The sequence below is a fragment of the Falco punctatus genome (genome assembly GCF_963210335.1).
Source record: "Falco punctatus genome assembly, chromosome: 9".
Classification (NCBI taxonomy): domain Eukaryota; kingdom Metazoa; phylum Chordata; class Aves; order Falconiformes; family Falconidae; genus Falco; species Falco punctatus.
This window is the reverse complement of record NC_137589.1, coordinates 10788097-10807234: the sequence shown is the minus strand read 5'-3', so window position 1 is coordinate 10807234 and position 19138 is coordinate 10788097. Positions and strand designations below refer to the sequence as shown.

The window sequence follows — 19138 nt, the reverse complement described above, 5'->3', positions numbered from 1 at the left end:
TTCAGTAGATTAGCCAGATATAGCTGATACTAGAGATGCCACATTTTAGACAACTGGTCTCAGGTTTTTAGATGTCTCAATTTACTTGCCCTGTCCAAAGCGGTAGATGCACACATTGACTGTTTATATGCACACTTGGCTATGGCCTACCACATCGCATTTCTAAAACCACAGTGTGAAGTAACAGTGCACACCGCAAACGTAACAAAGGTTAATTGAAATCCTTTGTCAGGAAGATCCCCTGCTATTTCCTAACTCCATATTTTGTCACAAAGCCTAGAGGAAAAACAGAAGTGCTTATGAGATACTACTGTCATTACTGCAGCAATCACATTCAAACACAGAAGGCAAGTTTCAAACACTGAAGCAAGACTAAGACATGAAGGCATTCTCACTTCGACTAAACTGTCCAGAGTACGATTCAGAATGGGATGCATTACAGCTTTTAAAATACAAACGGAGAGGCTATTTCTTGTGAGAAATAGTAATTGTTGGCATTTATTAGCAGTGTTTATACTCACAAGACTGTGAAACAGGCCCCAAATAAGTAAAGTCGAGCTTAAAACTAAATTATTGTCATATGGCCCCAATCTAAGCTAAAGCTTGTGTCAGTGATTGTGGGAAAAAGGAACAAAAAAACCCTGTACATAAAGAAATTACAGCTGTGGTTTGGAATACACATGAAGTGGTTTTCTGCAGCTCAGTGAAAAACAATCACTCTTAAAGAAACAAAGCAGCAGAAATAGTAGTGCTGGAGAGGCGTGACGCCCTGCATTGGGCATATTTCATTTGTCTTTTTGGTGAGTGATGACTAGTTTAGCATATTAAGTTTGGCATTTTAAAGGGAAGTGATTTGGCAATGTGAAAACACCACATTAACAGCCTTGAAACCTACAGCATTTCCTTTTAACACAGCTAGAAAAAGACCACCACGTCTCTGGAGACAGGAAAAATTATAAAATGTCTTAAGTGAATGGAAGTTACATTTGTGGTTTATGGAATAGTTTTTTCAAAAGGAAGACATTATTTTTTTTTTCGTAAAGTTATTCAACTTTTTTTTTTTTTTCTCTCTATTTCCACAGAGGACTTACATCTTCACTTTCCTGTTGAGCTCTCGAGTCTTCATTCACCCACACGAGCTCCTGGCTAAAGTGGGGCAGATCTGCATTAAACAGAAGCAGCAGCTAGAAGCGGGGACTGAGGCAGAAAAGGTAAATGAACCATTATGTCCTTCAACTAGCTGCGCTACTGCCATTTATTTCCCACTTCCTCCTTCCCATTGTAAGTCTAAATAGATTGATAAAGAATAAATTGAAGTTGTAATTGGCATGTGTTACTGGATGCTCTCTTATTTGGGTCTTTTCCCTTGAAGTACCATTGCTGCTGTGCTAGCCACAGACACAGGGTATGTACTACCTTACCAGTCAGATACAGCGGCTGGAAATAAAACTTTGCTTATGAGCTGCGGCTCAGTGCAGTGCACCGGAGCAATGCGGATCTGCCATGAAACCTGCCCAGCAAGTCGCTTTGCGCTTTCGGGCTTTCATCAAGTTAGGTCATCCTTGAATCCGATTCCCCTTTCTCCAGTCACCCTTACCATCCCCATCCTATTAGGGTTGAGTGCTTTGCTGTAGGTTCCTGGTGGGGTGTAACAGCAAATCAGGACGTTCTCTCTCACAAAAATTAAGGGGTGCACTACTGAAAATGGTAGCCTGTGCTGACTGACACATGTGACCACGTGGTTTTACAATAAACAATTAAGCCAAACTGAGTCAGTTTGTGATCTGCACTTGAATCCATCTAAGTCTTACCATTGCAGAAAGTGGTATTGAAGGGCTTTTGACTGAAATTCAAGTACCAGAATAGTCCAAGCTGGGATGCAAATAAGAACATCAGAAACAAGGATGAAATCAGGAAGTATTTAAAGACCTAAATTGTTCAGATCCTGGGCACGTTTTGGATCCGTTCTTCTATGGTGAGGAGTTACTTACATTCCTAATCTCAGCATGTTGATAGTCCCATCTCGCTTTCTCTTTGTTGCATCAGGACTCAAGTGGGGAGCACAAAAGGTAACCCTGTGGTTGGTTTGGTAATACAGGGGTTTTGACAGCAATACTGACCCCTAAGGGCTTCTTTCTCCCGTACTGTTCCTGGGGTGCAGTCTCTTATTATAGCACAAAACGACTCCCCAGGAAAAACTAACCGCTTGGTGCAAAATTACTTTCATCCAGGTCAGTCCCCCAGTCTACTCACCAAATAACTATACAACTCATCCTGTAGGTTCTGGGGAGTTCAAGGGGTCAGGGAAAGCAGGTGCAAGAACTGCTGCATCCAGCTTTACACACAGAGGTGATAACCATTCCCATGGCCACTGCTGAACTAGCTTGTGACTGAGCAACCTCAAACCGGTGCTCTGTAAATCGTAGTGGTTCCTTAGCAACACCTAACCGAACAACAGAGGTAGGGGCTTGTAAGAGATGCTGGGACAACCCACAACATGGATTGAGTAAAGCTGATCTATAGACGTATGAAGACTACGACTGCTGTCAGTAGCTAGTGTCAAAATACATGCATGAAATACTTGGATTTAAAAATAAGATGTAAAAATATACGATGTAACTTTTGTGGATAACAATACACTTAGGAGATTTTTAAATGAAAACAGTACCTGGGGACTAAATCACCTGGCTGTTAAAACACGAGATATTCGCTCTAAAGTAGCATTATTCTGGCTTTTCAGCATATGTGTTAAAAAAGATGATATCATGGCTTCCACACTGAAATGAAATAGCATTACATCCTAACAACAGGATATAAAATATAGAAGCTCATCTTCTAAACACCCACGCTCTCACACCTTGTGCTGACAGTTTGGAAACGGGCCTACAGGTAAACCAACAAGCAGCAGGGTGACAATAAAACATGAGTGTTTGGGAGGCTGCTTTAATGTACATGCTTTGCTGGTTGCTTTTCTTACTATGCCTCTTGATCCCTGCCTACCCCCTTAATATAAACTGTAAATTTTTCCCCACCCACTAAACACAAAATTGTTGGAAAACACCACAAACTTTTGACATCCCTCTCAACAAATGACTCTACTCTACAGGCCTCTACTGCAAGCACCTGAATGTTTTACAGAACAGTTTGGCCACTAGCATTTGTTTTTCTATCTGGCCACAAATAAAAACTCAATTCACACGCAGCATAGGAATTCTCAACTCAAGACACTGTGTATTCACAGTCATAACCCATTAACGTATCATCAGGTACCAACACCTTCTAATTAAGTGGCTCCGTAGCGAGAAATAGCTGGCAAAAGCAGTTAAAGCAGCTCTGATCATTTCTGATAGAGTTTGCTTATGCAAATCTTTTAAGACGAGAAGCTGGCTGACTTGTTGCCTGCATAGCGTGCGAGCCGAAAAAGTGGCAAGGAGCCAGGTTTTGAGGTTACACACCACAATACTTATCATTTCTTTGTTTTTGACATTACTGGCTAGCTGGCTAGCCAAAAACTCCTATAGCAAACAACCCAGAGAAAAGTGGATTAAAAAGCGAAACAGTCAGGGACGCCTTGGAGCCTGCTCAGAGTCCTTTTGGACACTCACAAAAGGGTGGGCTGCAGAGTTTAATACATCAATTATAATATACAGGGCAGTATTTAAGCTTGACCATAAAGGATAAGATTTAACTCTCTGTAAGTGCGTTAGTGATTCGAAAGACCCAAACAAGATTGTCACAGAAAAAAAACACTTGTATAGTATTATTCAGTGGAAAAAACTGTTGCTAAAATTGTGGTGCGTTATTTCTGCAGCTTGGGGTTGTTTTTAAATCAAGAGTTTAAAAAGTAATAAAGATAAGTTCATTTCTGTTAAGCTTGTCTTGTCTGTCTTGGAATGCGTAAGTCGCTTCAAAAATAATGAGTTCTCTTTGGTTTTTGTCACCAGTAAGTTCTCCTTTTTAAAACCAAAAATCACAATACCCTTAACCAGGTCGCTGTCATTTTTCCTACAAGCACATACTGCTTTTCCCTTTCCTACAAGCACATCTATTGCCTCTGTCCTGCTTGGTAGCTGTTTCTCAGTCCTGCCTGTCTTGTCTTGTCTCATGCAGAACAGGACTGATCCACAGTACTTAGATTAATAGAGATACTTTTCTTCTCAAAGAAATATTTATGGGAGAAGCATTGCCATAAACTCCAGAGAACTCCGTGACAGGCCTCACAAGGGCAGGTTTACAACTGGAGTAGGACTACAGTAGGTTGGTAGGTTTGTTGCAGCCATGACAAAAAGGAAAATGTGTGCTGCTACCCACCTACATGTGTGATTTCTATCTAGGTTGTCACAAATTATGTGCATCAAGCCTGTCACACCGCTTTGGGTTTCATCAAGGTGCTCATGAAACAGGAATCTCATGTTCACTGTATCGCTGGTTTTTAGCGTTGTTCTCAGGAGGCGTACCTTATTTCCATGAGCATTAAAAGCCTCTGACAAAACACTAAGCTCTTTTACACCTGAAGAGTAATTACATGAAGAGTGATGTGGTTTGCAGTTTGTCTTGCAACAGATGCCTAGCTTTCAGTCATGAAGGAAGCAAACCCTAACAACCTGAGTAGATACATGAGATGAGAAGTCAGTGTCCATATGGAGATGCTGCCATGGCCTAAGGAAAGATTTTTGGAACCTCTCCTGCCCCCATCCCTCCTTTTCCAGCTTCAAAAGTTAAGAAAGGATAGTCAGGATAATTAATACAAATAATAATTTAAAAAACCAACCAGTTTTGTTTACCACAAGGTGCTGCAGGAGTAGGCACGTACCTGTTAAGTTTAATTGAACGGAAGGGCACCAGCTGGCTAATTAATTTTCTATCACCACCTACAGATTATTCTTTTAATAATGTCAGGCTCCATGCATTTCCTAGCAAAGCAGCATAAATTGTCTTTTCCCCAAGGCAGATGACAAAAGGAGTTTGGAGGACAGACAACTGCAAATCTGGAGCTCTGTCCTACACTGTCTAGAAATACACTGAAGTTGGGCTCCGCAGTGGCACTAGCAGAGATCGCTTTGCAGGAACGCCTACTACTGGCAAAGAGAACGGGGATGTTTTCTTTTTGCCCTCACCATCCAACTATTCTGTGCTTGTCTCACTAGCAGGATCAGTTAAATGCTGTCAATAAAAACAGCTAGGAGAAGCAAGCTAGCAGAGTGAGGTTTGCAGCTCTGAAAGAAAAGCAAAATGTTCCCTTCAGACTTACAAGGAGCACCAGCTCATTTTCAGACTGAGGATTCAAGGGTGCATGGTTTAACTTCAAAGTTTTTATTAATAATCCTTATTAATACTTCCACTGGCTACATACCAGTGAGATGTTAAAAAAAAAAAGGGGGGGGGGGGGGGGGGGAAGGGTTGCGGGGGAAGCTTAGTTTATTTAATCAAAACCAAAAAAAGTCAACCAAACGGGGACACCTATGATCAGAGGATGTTTTGTCAGGAGTTCCTACCAATTCTTGGAAGACCTTCTCTTTTTGTCTTAAAAGAAAATACACTGATTTCCTGTGGCGAAGCCACATGCTAAGTCACCTTCTGTAACCCCTAAGATGCTGACGGGGAGTGCGGTGCAGAAAGCGTGCTGCCTGTGGGGAGCAGGAACTGCTGTAGCTTACACAGGCGGGGAGGTAAACACAAATGAAAACTTCCTCTTCTTCCTCAGCGCGTCACAAGTTGGGTGGGAGAGTAGATATAACCTGAATTAAGTTTTGAGTCTCCTTGTTCATTAAAAGTGTTCTTAGCACTCACACTCCCAATTTTACAAGTGTGCTCCCTTGGACTTACTGATGCCGCTGTCTGTTGCTATCAGTGGAGTAATGGGAATCCAGTTCAGGTCTAACTGATGAAAAGCCTTAGAAGATTCACAGGTGACAGGAGAACTTTGACAATAGCTCTCCCTCCCCTTTCTGTGGTTGATAGCTTTTTGAGAAAGAGCCAATACTTTTTATTTTTGAAATCTGTTTTGATTTAGATGTCATAGAGAGAACACACACATCTTCCCTGTTATTCTTTTATTTTAATAACACAGCTCAATCTGGAGGGTCCGATAAATTCTATAGAAAAAAATGCCTTTGTGAACACTTCTCATGAAAGATGCTTGGTAGAGTGCTGCCGTTTGTATGCATTTGAATTCAAACGCTAAGGTACTGCTGCCTCAGGTGGCATAAGTCAGCTTAAGTCCCATTGACTTCAATCAAATAAGTCACTTAAACTATTCTGTCGTCTTCCTGGCTTTATACCACTAACCTTGAAAATATCTTCAAAGTGTTTGGTAAGAGACATTACCAAGCTATCACAAAAGGAGGCTAAATCATACTATTTGGGAAGCTGGCTCACAGTTAAATACGTTCTTTTTTATCCCCTTCACCTACCACTAATGCAAAATGTTTTCAAGGGTGTCTCTAGTTTTACGTGAACCGTCATCAGCTAATTTACTCTGCAGTCAGGAAGATCTGTGGTCTGTAATCAACTCGTCGTTTCTTTCTAGGCAAAGCTAAAATCCTTCGCTGCCAAAATCATTCAGCTCCTGAAGGAATGGACTGAAACTTTCCCCTATGATTTCCAAGATGAGAAATCCATGAAAGAGTTGAAGGAGATTGCTCACAGGATCACACAATGTGATGAGGTAGGGGTCGGGGAAGGGGGGAGAAAAAACATTTAGTAGTAAAGCAGTATTTGTCAGCATTTATATATAGTTTATCATATTGCATACCGACCCTTGCTCCCGCACGCAGTATTTTCTAAATGGACTACAGCAGCTGTTGCTAAGCTGTCAGTGTAACTGCAGGACATGGGCTGAGCGATGAACTTAATGGTGCATTAACAGAAACTGCCTACGTGCAATCATCAAGTGCAAGAGGAAGAGACAAAGCAGTCATGACGATATGAAAAATGGATGGAGTGCAGAAGGGGCTAGCTCTGCTAGCTAGTCAATCACCAGTCTTACAGCTCTGAGTTTCTAGCATATGAAGAAAACTAGACCTCAAAAAGACTTTCCTAAAGCAAACGGATAAAGCAAATTCAAATAAAACAAGGGCTGTTAGTTTTCTGTTTGGTTTTTGTTTTGTGCGTTATTGGTTTGATTGGGTTTTTTTCCTCTGAACTCAAACCCTACCCTTTTTTCCTCGTGGAGAAAGTGACTGGAACTATAGGCTTCCTTCTGTCCACTGGTAATCAAGAACTGCAAGGGAATTAATTGTAAAGCATCTGTATGAATGTGAAGGCTTACTTCTACAGAAGTAGAAGCTTCTCCTCGTTTTTAAACCTACAACTTCAAGATGTTTTCTGAGAACAATTAGCAGGATGTGGGAAGACAACTTTATTATGTTTTTGTTGATTCAGGTCTAAGAAAAATGAAGAACAACAGGTTTGACGGCACTGCATGAATCAGTGATAGGACACAATACAATTAGGTGTTACTGAGTTGTCAAAAGGAAGTATGTCACTTGTTGCATCAGCGAAGCTGTTTACCTGGATGCTACTATGAAAATGTCAGTGCCTTAGTAGGAGGGGAAAAGGAAACGGGATCATAACATACCTTCTATTCCCTTTGTAGACAAGGGCAAAGACGTGTATGTTGGCAGAGATACTACTGCGAAGGCAGACTCAGCAGAGGTTGTATTTGGCATCTGTATCTTAGTATTTAATTTGTCTGTTACTCTGAACTAGAACGAAGTCGTGGCCTTACTTTCTCTTCCCCTTCCCTCCCACTCTGTTATGTATGAATATATTGTCGTTTGAGAAAAACACATCTTCATGAAATGGCTTAGTGCTCTTGTGTCCGAGAAAGCCGATGGCATCCGTTAATTACAGCATCACTGTATTTCTCCCCTTAACAAGGCTAAGAGTCAAGTTTGATCCGTGAAGAGCTATGCCACATCTGACCCCTAGGAAACCTGATTTGACACTGACAGAAAGCAGCTCTTGCTCTCAGTATTTGTTACCACAAGAAATTACCTATACTGTGCTTCAGCTAGGGATTACTGTAATGGTTTGGGGGTTATTTTGTATTTTAAAAGCTTTTCTAAATCCCCTTTGGACACTACTCTCCATAAATAAGACAGAGAAAGTCAAATGAGAACTCTCACAAAGCAGTTAGGTGCTTGTCCCAGTAGCACCAGACAGCACGCCAAATAGCTATAGCTACAACCAGGACTGTCCCCAAGCGGAGTACAAATGTCTTGTTTAAATTCAAACAAGGACAAGTTATTGTACACTCATTAACTTATTTTCTGACAAGAAAATTTAAGGTAAGACTAAGAAAGAAAGGAAGCTGCCAAAATTCTAAGGGCATTTGTATTAAGTCTCTAATAAATTCACAGTAGCTGAAGCAAGCCACAGGTTTTGACATCACTGCAGTTTCTTTGTTCACTGTCACATAATACCTGCAACACTCCCACCTGCCTTCAAGTTTGGTTCTCTCTGACCCGTACCTAGAAACTCAGTTTCCTCCCAGACACACGAGTAAACCGGGCATAGCAGCTGAAGTCAAACGATTTCTAATTGCAAGTTCAGTGTACCAGAGAGCAAAATTAGCATTTTATATTAGTCCACTCACCCTTGCCATTTCTGAATATTTGTAGCACAGTATCAGAAATGGCTCCAGCCAGCTACTGTTCAGCAGTAACCCACTTGCCTCAAGATGAGCTACACTGCCTTCATCTTTTTATTTGATTTCTCCTGGGAGTCAGATCATTGCCTTGTAAAGCAACATTCTGACACTATTATTGCTTAATTACAGTGGGCGATATACAAGCATTTGGTAGTCATTGTGTCTCACATTGCTATGGAATTTCAGTCACTGCATATTAGTGGTTTGAACAATCATAGATTCATTGCAGTTCTTTCTAGTTCATCCAGTTGGCTGGCAGAAACCAGCACAGCAGGTTGTAAACTTAACTGTTCACCTTGTGTCTAACTTCACGCGAAATAATTTGCATGAAAGCAAGATAATAGTTGTGTAGGAAAGAGGAGATGGACTGACTGTCTTTGGTAGAATTGTTTTTTCAGCAGCATGAAGAAGAGGCTCAGAGAACCTGGGTCATTTCAAGAAGTAACAGGAGGGATGGAGAAGTAGGAAAGCAATCAAGTTTGCACTTCAGGGTTGATCTCATAGTGCAATGCCTATAGGACACAATCAATCAATGGCAGAAAGAATTCAGCTTGCTGTAGTTGTCAAAACACTGAGCAGATGAATTATATTTCTTAGCTTTACCAGTACGTATCCTTACAGATCCTATGTTTAAAATCTGCATCTGATGAACAGAAATGCATTTTACTTGTCCAAGAACACGAAGTATACTGGGCTTTTACCGAAGTCTTTGGATGCTGTAGTTGTTCAAAGTCAAGCCAAGGTATATTCCTGGACATAATGTGAATTTCCTGGATTCTGCCTGGGCTAGATCATCAGCCAGTCTGATCAGAATGAGAAGAGAGCATTTTGGCACTTGGTACACATGGATCCAAGAAGCCTTGGACAAGCAACTCGACCACCTTTAGGTATATCTGCTTTTAAGCCGCTCACATGGGTGCCTTTGAAACGGGGTACTAGCCAAAAAGTGCCGCAAGGAGCAGACCAGCAGGCAAGTGGAACAGAGCCGGGAAGGCAGGCTGCCCTAACCATGCCATCAGGGAGCTGTGCGGGCAGTCAGGACAAGTTCGTTTGTCACGGGATGATCAGCTCAGATAAGACAAAAGAAAATGAATAAGAGGCATTTATTTTTCCCAGTCAGAAATTCTTTAGCAATCTGCGTCTGCGAGAGCTAGAGGTCATTGTTTCTGCTTTTTGCTTAGGAAAATGGAACAGTGAAAAAGATCATTAGCCAGATGACACAGAATCTCCTGATGGCCCTCTCCACACGGAGCCAGTACCAGGAAATCAGAGAGAAATTCCGGCAACCTGTTACCGACAAAGGCACCATCCTCAAAACCAAGCCACAGTCAACTCAGAAGGACATCCTGAGCGTGTGCTGTGACCCTCTGATCCTGGCACAGCAGCTGACCTATATCGAACTGGTGAGATGCTAGTTTGTGTTAATTATTTTCCATTTATTAAACATTAATATACTTACCAACATGAATATTGCCACGGCTTCACTGAAAGCCTCCAATGTTTTAACCAAATAACAACCAAAGTAACAAACAAGACCAATTAGGCACAGCGATTAAAAACACCTCACACACCTACACTGTCGGAAGATGAAAGTCACCAAAACATTCTCCTAACTTCGGCTTTATTGATGTGTTTTTCATTGACATCCCTGTTCGTCTGCACAGTGACAATCTCTCATCTCTCCAAACACAGGAAAGAGTGAGCAACATTTACCCAGAGGATCTGATGCAGATTGTCAGCCACATGGACTCCATGGATAATCACAAGGTACAAGAAGGGGTACGGAGGGAAAAAGAAATAAAAAGAATAACCAGGGTAAAGAACCTCCATAATTCGAGTATACCCTGCGCAAAAAAGGCTGACATTTTCTAACCTTGTTTAAGCTTTTGCCTTAAAAAAGGCCCAACAAGATTTTATCAAGACATGAAAATATATTTAATCCTTTGTTATGTTGACTTTATCATGACACAGGATAGGATTAACATGTGGCCGGTTCCCTTACAGTGCCGAGGCGATGTGACCAAAACCTATAACTTGGAGGCCTATGACAACTGGTTCAATTGTCTCAGCATGCTGGTGGCTACAGAGATTTGTCGGGTAAGTACTCACAGGAAACCAGACAGCAAAGTGATCCTGGCCTTAAGAACAAAAGGCAGGCAGTGGTCCGATAGAGATTTAAACATTAGCACTGCAATTAAAGATAATGGCATTACTCAAGCATTACATTATTTGCATGCTTGTACGATTAAGAGTTCGTGGCTGTGTTTGGCTTTGCATATATTGTCGAATCCTGTGCAGCTTCCCTAGCAGCGTTAGTCATACAATAAATGGAACTTGTATGGAGTTTGAGTTATGAGCTCTTTTGGATGTTTCTTTTGTTTTAAAATCCGTAAATTCTCAAAAGAGACTCATCTTTGAGCAAAGATTTACCAATAAGCAGCTGTCCTTCCACTGCATTTAGAGATCGTTAGCACTGTCACCTATTTGGTTTTGTTGTAGAAAAATCAGAAACAAACTTTCTTCAGAAGTGTGGAAAGAAAGTAGACTACTGGAGAGGTTTAAAAAAAAAAAAAAAAGAGAGAGAGAACAGCCTGATTAGAAATTAAAATAACTTCTGTAATATAATAAGTAAAGAAATCAAAGTTATACTGCCCCAGAAACTTTTTTTTCTTTTTTTTTTCATGCATATGTCAATCCTTCTAGTTTCCTATTCACATGCACCAATTCTAGCAAGTAGGAAATTTTCTCTCTATTTCTTTTTGGTCAGTAGTCCTTCTGTGGAAATCCAGATGCCTCCTGCACTTTCATGAAGTCAGATATATCAGTCCTAATCTCTTTAAGATTTCCTGCTCTCACAGAAACTTATTACAAAAACACACCAAGACATCTTCCAGAGCTGTCTGGCATGGCTAATACATTTAGTAAACTAGCCAAACAAAAGAGCTAAGCCAGGCCATTGACTACTGGACCATTTTCTTTTGATATGACACAAACTGAAGTATTTAGGTAAGAGATGTTTGTTTGTTTTGTTTTTTTTTTTAAAAAAAAGAAAAAGGGCACTCCCTTGTGAAGTAGTCTGCAGTCACCCCTCAGAAGCCATTTTTGGATAAGCCAGACCAAAGATCTAAATATGGGGAAGATTTTGGTGAATGAATGTAATCTAGGGGGGAAAAAAAAAATAGAGAGAGAAAGAGAGAGAGGGAGAAAGACTGATGGTTTTTAGAAACAAAGTCTGGAGACAGTGCTGGATATTAATTTTGCATTTCCATTTTTAAAGGAATCAGCAAAGCGGATGTTCAGCATCACTTGCTAGATCCTTCACGTTTGCATGGGTGGGAATCTGTATAGTTGATCAGCACTACCTGCTCTCAAGAGGTCATTTCAGAATATACACAGTAAAAAGAACAATTGCCAGTCTTGATCTTCTCATTCTCACATTCAGGGTACATGCCCCTGGTCTTAAGTCTTTCCTCCCTTCTTCAGAGGTTGACATTTTTTGCATATATTCTTCCTTCATGTTATCTCCCTCTTCCAGTAACAGGAAATTGCTGAAAGCATCCTGCTTGTTTATACAAGATTCCCTAAGACATTGAACGTCACGTATAAACAAAAATGTATGTTCCCCCACAACTAGAGAAATAATTGATAGTAGTAGCCCCAAATACTTCTGTTATTTTATTAAAAATTAATCTTAACAGAGTATCCCAAGGCCTGTATCATCATGAGATTTAGCTGGATAAGAGTCTTAAAACGTCTAGTCAATCAGTCTGTTACAATGCCTTTCACAGAACATCCCATCCAAAAATTCAGGCCATCCCCTCTGTCTTAACAGATCACGAGTTTGGGTTTTTTTCAGGTTGTAAAGAAAAAGCAGCGTACAAGAATGGTGGAGTTCTTCATTGATGTGGCAAGAGAATGCTTCAATATTGGAAACTTCAACTCAATGATGGCTATTATCTGTGAGTATCCTTAACACAGATGACAGAAGACACACCATTTCACAACCTGACGGGCAAGACTCACACTTGCCCGAAATTGGCCGACCACACCAGCACACACGCTTCTACCGGGGCAGAACGTACCAGCAACAGATTAACGTGCGGGCGGGTGAATGTTATCTACAACTTTTGTCTGTCGGGCTGAACTGCCTTCCGAGATGCATAGTGCTCATGAACACGCACAGTTACATTAGCCCTACATTTTTTTTCAACTCAGTTGTTTCTTTCTTTGTCTCTTCACCCTCCGTTCAGCTGGCATGAATCTGAGTCCTGTGGCACGGCTAAAGAAAACTTGGTCCAAGGTCAAAACAGCCAAATTTGATGTTTTAGAGGTATGTATAAATTTTAGACCTTATATAGGAGTCCCCCAAATAGTTTTATCCAAACCTTTGCTGTGACAATATCAGAGACCAGAGAGGCAACTCTGTTGGCGGTCACCAACATATAAACATTAGGGAGAGTATTTCCTGAATCTCAATCTCCCTACTTGCCTGCAAAGAAAAGTGGATGCAAGTTTTCTTTAGGTTGTTTCTTTCTAATGTATTTTTTCCATTCAACATCAAGGTAGTTTTCACCCAAGCAAATGCTGTTTTGCTACCCTAAAACTAATTGGAGTACTCCATCTAGCGGAGGCCTGAATGAAAACAAAACTTCATCGGAATAGTCATCAGAAAGATTGGTGACAGCAAGTTAGAATGTTGGGGGGTTTGCAATAGTCATTTATTATTTCCTTTCAGTCTTCAATTAACCATTGAAGCAAAGCACAGATGTAAAGCCAGTACAGAACCCTCCTCTCAAACAAGACCTGATCAGTGTAAGGTGCTCCGTCTTGGAAGTTCTAAGAGGCCCAATGGATTCATAAAGAATAAATTCTCTGATAGTTAGATCAAAGCTTTCTGTTTTTAGTAAAACATATTACTTGACTGCCTTTTTTCCCCCCCCGCCATAAAAACAGCATCACATGGATCCATCCAGCAACTTTTGTAATTACCGCACAGCCCTGCAAGGAGCTGCACAGCGATCTCAGACTGCCAACAGCAATCGAGAGAAAATAGTCATCCCAGTCTTCAACCTGTTTATTAAAGACATCTACTTTCTGCACAAAATACACACGAACCGCTTGCCCAACGGGCAGATAAACTTCAAGGTAGGACTTTGCTATTACAGAAATTGTGATGCTAGTTAAACATTGAACATTACAAACATTTGCCGGTTCTGATTTAGACAGAAAGAGGGATCATTATCCAGGGGAAATGATGTCACCCATTTCTGTGAAAGCTAGTGTTTGCCATCGCCATCTTTATATTACATATCCAGCAAACCCACAACTGCATATACAGAAGAGAATCACATAAAACTTCTGGAATGTAATTGCCTTCAGTTAGAAGGTTATTTATAAAGTCTACTGAAACAGAGGTTATTTTTTGTATTTTTTCATGGGACAGATGTGCTAGAAAACATAAAACTCAGATAAGCAGAACTGATTGGAGTAATGTTAATTTGTTACCAAAACCGATGCATGAAAAGATTGAGAAGAAAATAAAAAATTTCAGAAGCCAAACCCCCAGCGTTAAAAATTAGTTAAGTAATACAGAGATAGTCTACTGTTAGCTAATTGGAATGGGAATTTTTTTAAGGAACATTGTACTCATCCAACATTTAAAGTAAAGAACTTGAAATTAAGCAGTATAAGAATTTTAGTGTACCAGGTATGATGGCAGACAAAAAATTTGCTACTCCTTAGCCCTGCACCCTGCCTTATGTTCAGAAGAAATCAGGGAAAGAGACTAACAGATGAGGAACTAGGAGCAAAAACGGGAGATGAAGGAGCAGTAAGAAGAAAGGCTAACAAGGACGAAGGCTACGTAAGGGATATTAAGAGAAGCAGCACGAATACAAACAAGAATGAGAGGCTTAGAAATTGAAAAAAATATCCTATTTGAAAGAAAGCAAATATGACTTTAATAATATTCCTTTAATTACCTCATGCAGAAATTCTGGGAAATTTCAAGACAGATTCATGATTTCCTGACATGGAAGCAGGTTGAGTGCCCTTTTGAAAAAGACAAAAAGATCCAGAGCTATCTACTCACAGCACCCATTTATAGCGAAGAAGGTAAAATCCTTTATTGAACGTTCTAGCGAGTCTTCTTGTTGAAATGCAGACAGAATATGCAGATGGAAAAAAAAGCAAAAAAAATTTAGAAGTATTGCTTCTGTATCGGCTTCTGATGAGAATAAACTTCATTATAAGTCTGCTAAGTTACAGCTGCTATATTGCACTTTATTTTTTTCCAGTTAAAGAACCCATGTATCTAATTGTTCTAATTTTATTTACTAGCTCTGTTCATTGCATCCTTTGAGAGTGAAGGTCCAGAAAACCACATGGAAAAAGACAGCTGGAAAACACTCAGGTACGAAGCTTCCTCAGAACATGACTCTTTTTGCAGACCTACGCAGGCACGTGATCAGTAGCTTCCTCCCTCCTCTTTGCATACTTGCTTAGGACCATTTTGGCCCAAACAGAATTAATTTTTCTTCTTCAAAATCCAAATTTGAAAAACATTCAGTAGGGCTTGGATTTTGATACAGCTTTTCCAGCCAGATCAGTTCAGGCTGTGAGACTACTGCTGGGACTACGAAAGGGAATATGCTTTGCTACAGACGTAGATTCTTTTACCGTTATTTGATAGCCTAAACAGTTTTCAGACACACTTTTCTCAGGAAAACAAATATATAGATATACTAAGAAGGTGCTATCGTTTATTATACCTATGCACTTACAAATCTTATAAAAGGATGAAAGTTTATACCAATATTCTTAATTTTCAGCCTGCTTTTAAGGGAGAAAGTCTCAGTGACTCCTCCTCCCTCCGAGAGGGGGGAGCACCTCTTCCACGTACATGATGAGATCGATTAATTCAACTGGGATTTCTTCTAATACTGAGGCCGCTGCAGAAAGAGAGATTTAGACCTTTGTAAATCACATTAAACACTTTGATTTGCCATATCTTTACCAGATCAAAGAGTGAATGAAGCCTATGTGTCCTGAGCTGCAGCTGAGCTACATTATGACTGTATTGTCCCTGATGGGACGCCGTTTCCCAGTGAACCCAATGACTTTTAGGAAGCCCACGTAAGCTTTTGGCTTGTAACAACCATCAACGTACCTTGTGTTAAATCCAAGGCTATTCAGCAAGCAATAGTTTAGGGTGACAGAGAAACACACATTAATTTGCTTGAGCACACCTTAAGTACCTGAATTAGTGTTACAAAAATTAAATTTTCATTTTAAGTCAGCATCTTTATTGGAATTTGTAGATGCACCCCAGTTTATAGCAGCTGAAAAACCTATCCCTGAAGCGAGGCTTCCAGCTAACAATGCAAGAGAGATCTACTGCCAACCTCCACCAAAACTGTAAAACTTTTTTTATTACAATAGAAGAGATAATTGTTTTATTAATTCTTATTCTAGGACAACTCTGCTTAATAGAGCCTGAGGATTTTGGATCTGATCCGCAGACTTTGAAGCACATTGAACGAACACGTTTTTACAGCCTGAAAGACTTGGACTGAGCTAAGAAAGACCTCACTGGCTGAGGTCTGTTTTGTATATACAGTAACTTTTATGAAATAAAATGTGGTAAATATTTCACATGTCAACCTTAAGGCACTTAAGTGAAGGGTTTTGGTTTTTTATTTTAAATATAAGGGCAGGGCCCTGTTCTCAGAGATGAAATGTGTTGCGGGAGATGGTATCCCTGGGGAAATCTTATTCTATCAGCATCCAAATTTTTATTTTTTTATTACTTCCACCAAAATAAAAATTAAAACACACATCCCAACTAAAGCCAGTGTTCAGGTTAAATACTCCATTGGACCAGTATCCTACAGAACACTCAACTTGTCTCTCTAGCTTTGAGGCGAAGGGTCTCCTTCAAACCGGCGATGCCACCCACACGTGTTAGCGAGTGTTTGTAGAGTCAAGGCCTTCGACAGCTGCAGTAAGCGCGTTCCTCTCCTACATCAGAAAATAGTGCCTTACAAGGTACTGATACCGTTTAGTGTACCTTCTATTACGCTGGACTGGAAGTAAAGAAAATAAAAATATGGATGCCTCAAAACCAGCTACAATGTACTTTTTAAATAAAGAGGAGAATATGGCACATGAAGTAGAGTATACCTGCCTGTAACATTGATGGTGCAGCAAACATATTTTTGTTACACGATTTGAAGAGGTAAGATGGGGTAACTGCTGGGGGATGTGCGTTTGTGTGTGAGTATGTGTGCGTGCACGTGTGAAGATGCACACATGTCTAAGTTTTAATACTTCTGGGAACTATCCTTTAAATTCTGGCTGTCAGAGTAGTTTGTGTTTTCCTTTCTTAAAATCAGGGATTTTTTTTGTTGTTTTGTTTAAGAGAAGGATGTCTAACCTAGATTATCTCTGCAAAACAGGCTCAATATGTTTTTTTGGAAACAGTTTTTGGAAAATAAAAATCATATTTGAGCTAGGGAGAGGGAAGTAAACTCAGATGTCCAATTTGAAGTTAAGGCTAAGACTTCTGAGGAAGCTTAAGAAGAGTTCATTACAACTGAACTGGTCATTTAATTCTCTTGGTTCCTTTGAAAACGCTAGTCTGCACTTACAGACAATTAAAGCAAAGACCAACTGGTGATGCAAGCTTCTTCTAGTATTTTGCAAGCCACGGTTAACTGTCTGGGCCAGAACCCATTGAAATCTAAGGGGAAAACACCAGAAGAAATTGGTCAAACCTTTGAACCCAGGTCAGTACCAAAATTAGAGGTGATCTGTAAACCTGCTGGTGCTTACATTTCTAATTTCTCCTTTTAGTCTTGAGTTCACATCTAATTTGGCTATCCAAACGAGCACCTGAGGAGCTTCTGTTAAGACTCAAGGTATTCATTTCCAGGAAAAAAAAAAAAACCACACCCCAAACCATACTTCAAGACTTATTGCAGAGATCAGGTGAGAAAGTAAGAATGAAAAAAAAAAATAAGACTTAGATTAAAACCTCTTTCATCTAATGAACAAATTATTACCCGTGAATATCTGCTGTCCTTTCCAGTTGCTGTTCTCTTCAGGCTTGAGGACTGGATATTTGTAAAGATAATGACTTGAGCCAGACAGTTAGATAATTATTTTTTTTAGTATTTTATTTTTTATACAAGGCCCTTGAGTTTACAGAGGTTACAGCCTCCCTTCTAGAGCCTTGCAGAGGACCTCTGCACAAGCTTCTTTAAAAATTATCAACTTTAAGTTAGATGGTGGGTTTTTTTCTTATTCTGCCTTCTGTTGAAGAAGGGGCAAGACTTGCTGGACCGAGGGTCTGCTTTATTCCAGTCCAGTAGACTCTTCTCGCTGAGTGCCTACAACCAAGAGCAGTGCCACCGTTTCATGTAGCATCTGCGATCACTTAGTAGATATTATTTACTGTATTTGCCCTGCAGTATGGTGAAAAATTAAAGAGCCTTCCCTCTCTCCCTGTTCCATTCCCCCCCTTGCCAAATACTTAAAATTAGAAGAGTAAGTTGGGGTAAGGGAGGGAGAAAAATCAACATTTTGCTATTCCCATAGCATTGACGTCAAAGAGAAAAAGCAAGTTACGCCACAAAGGAGGAAGTAGAAGAATACTAACTGTTAACAAAAACAGCCCAGAAAGGGGGAAGGAATAATTCTTATGATCTGCTGCTATTTTTCCTGTGCTGAAGTACTGACCTTCAGCCATGGATTAGAGTAAGAATATTTATACTGTATTATTACAGTGTTTTGCACTTTCAGAGATGTTCTAGCTAGTAACATTGTCGGACATTATAAGAAGGATTGTATATCAGCTTTGTTTATGTAATTGAAATTTAAAAGGGATGCTTAAAATTTAAGAAAAAATATATATTTGAAATGCAATTTTAGAACACTTTCTGTAAATGTATAGAAAAGCTTTCACATGAATGTGCACTTCACCAGTCAATCAGTCCTCGTATATACTTGAAATCAATGCAGTATCCACATTGGTTCCTTTTCTTTTTCCTCCCTCAGTTTGATACATTCCTTAAATACTGTGTTTTGCTATTCTGAGCTGAAATGCTAAATATAAAGCTGTACCATAAAGCAGGATATTCCGTGTTTGACTGGATGTGCTTGCATTAATAAAAAAAAAAAAAAGAAAATAACTTGCTTCAACCTGGCTTAACTTTTTCCATGGTTATTTTGCACTTGCATACTGATCAAGCCGCAAACCAGCAGCAACTAAGCTATAGTCCCAGTGAGCCAACTTGTTACTGACTTAGAAAGATGCCTTTGTTGGAAGACCGTTAAGTACTTCATAAAGTAAGAGCAACACTAAGCCAACAACATGCTGCCACTTCTAACGTGCTCTCTGTAATAGTATTTTTTGTATTTGATACCGGGTCTCTGCTACAGCGTATTTTTATTTTCGCAATGAAAGCGATTAACAGTTTCACTGTG

General features: G+C 40.0%; 1 protein-coding gene across 3 annotated transcripts in view; it reads left to right on the top strand.

Moving 5' to 3' along the window:
* Positions 1-17672, top strand: part of RASGEF1A (RasGEF domain family member 1A) — a 53002-nt gene extending 35330 nt beyond the window's left edge. For 2 of the 3 annotated variants that reach the window (XM_080400911.1, XM_080400910.1), the window contains exons 3-13: positions 1083-1211; positions 6530-6667; positions 9835-10056; positions 10346-10420; positions 10625-10750; positions 12510-12612; positions 12904-12983; positions 13607-13798; positions 14644-14767; positions 14993-15065; positions 16127-17672. In XM_080400911.1, coding sequence (XP_080257037.1) covers positions 1083-1211; positions 6530-6667; positions 9835-10056; positions 10346-10420; positions 10625-10750; positions 12510-12612; positions 12904-12983; positions 13607-13798; positions 14644-14767; positions 14993-15065; positions 16127-16151 — 1287 coding nt within the window. In that variant the 3' untranslated portion in view covers positions 16152-17672. The remainder of the gene's footprint in view (positions 1-1082; positions 1212-6529; positions 6668-9834; positions 10057-10345; positions 10421-10624; positions 10751-12509; positions 12613-12903; positions 12984-13606; positions 13799-14643; positions 14768-14992; positions 15066-16126) is intronic. The other variant, XM_080400912.1, reaches the window with a different exon arrangement.
* Positions 17673-19138: the final 1466 nt, after the last annotated feature.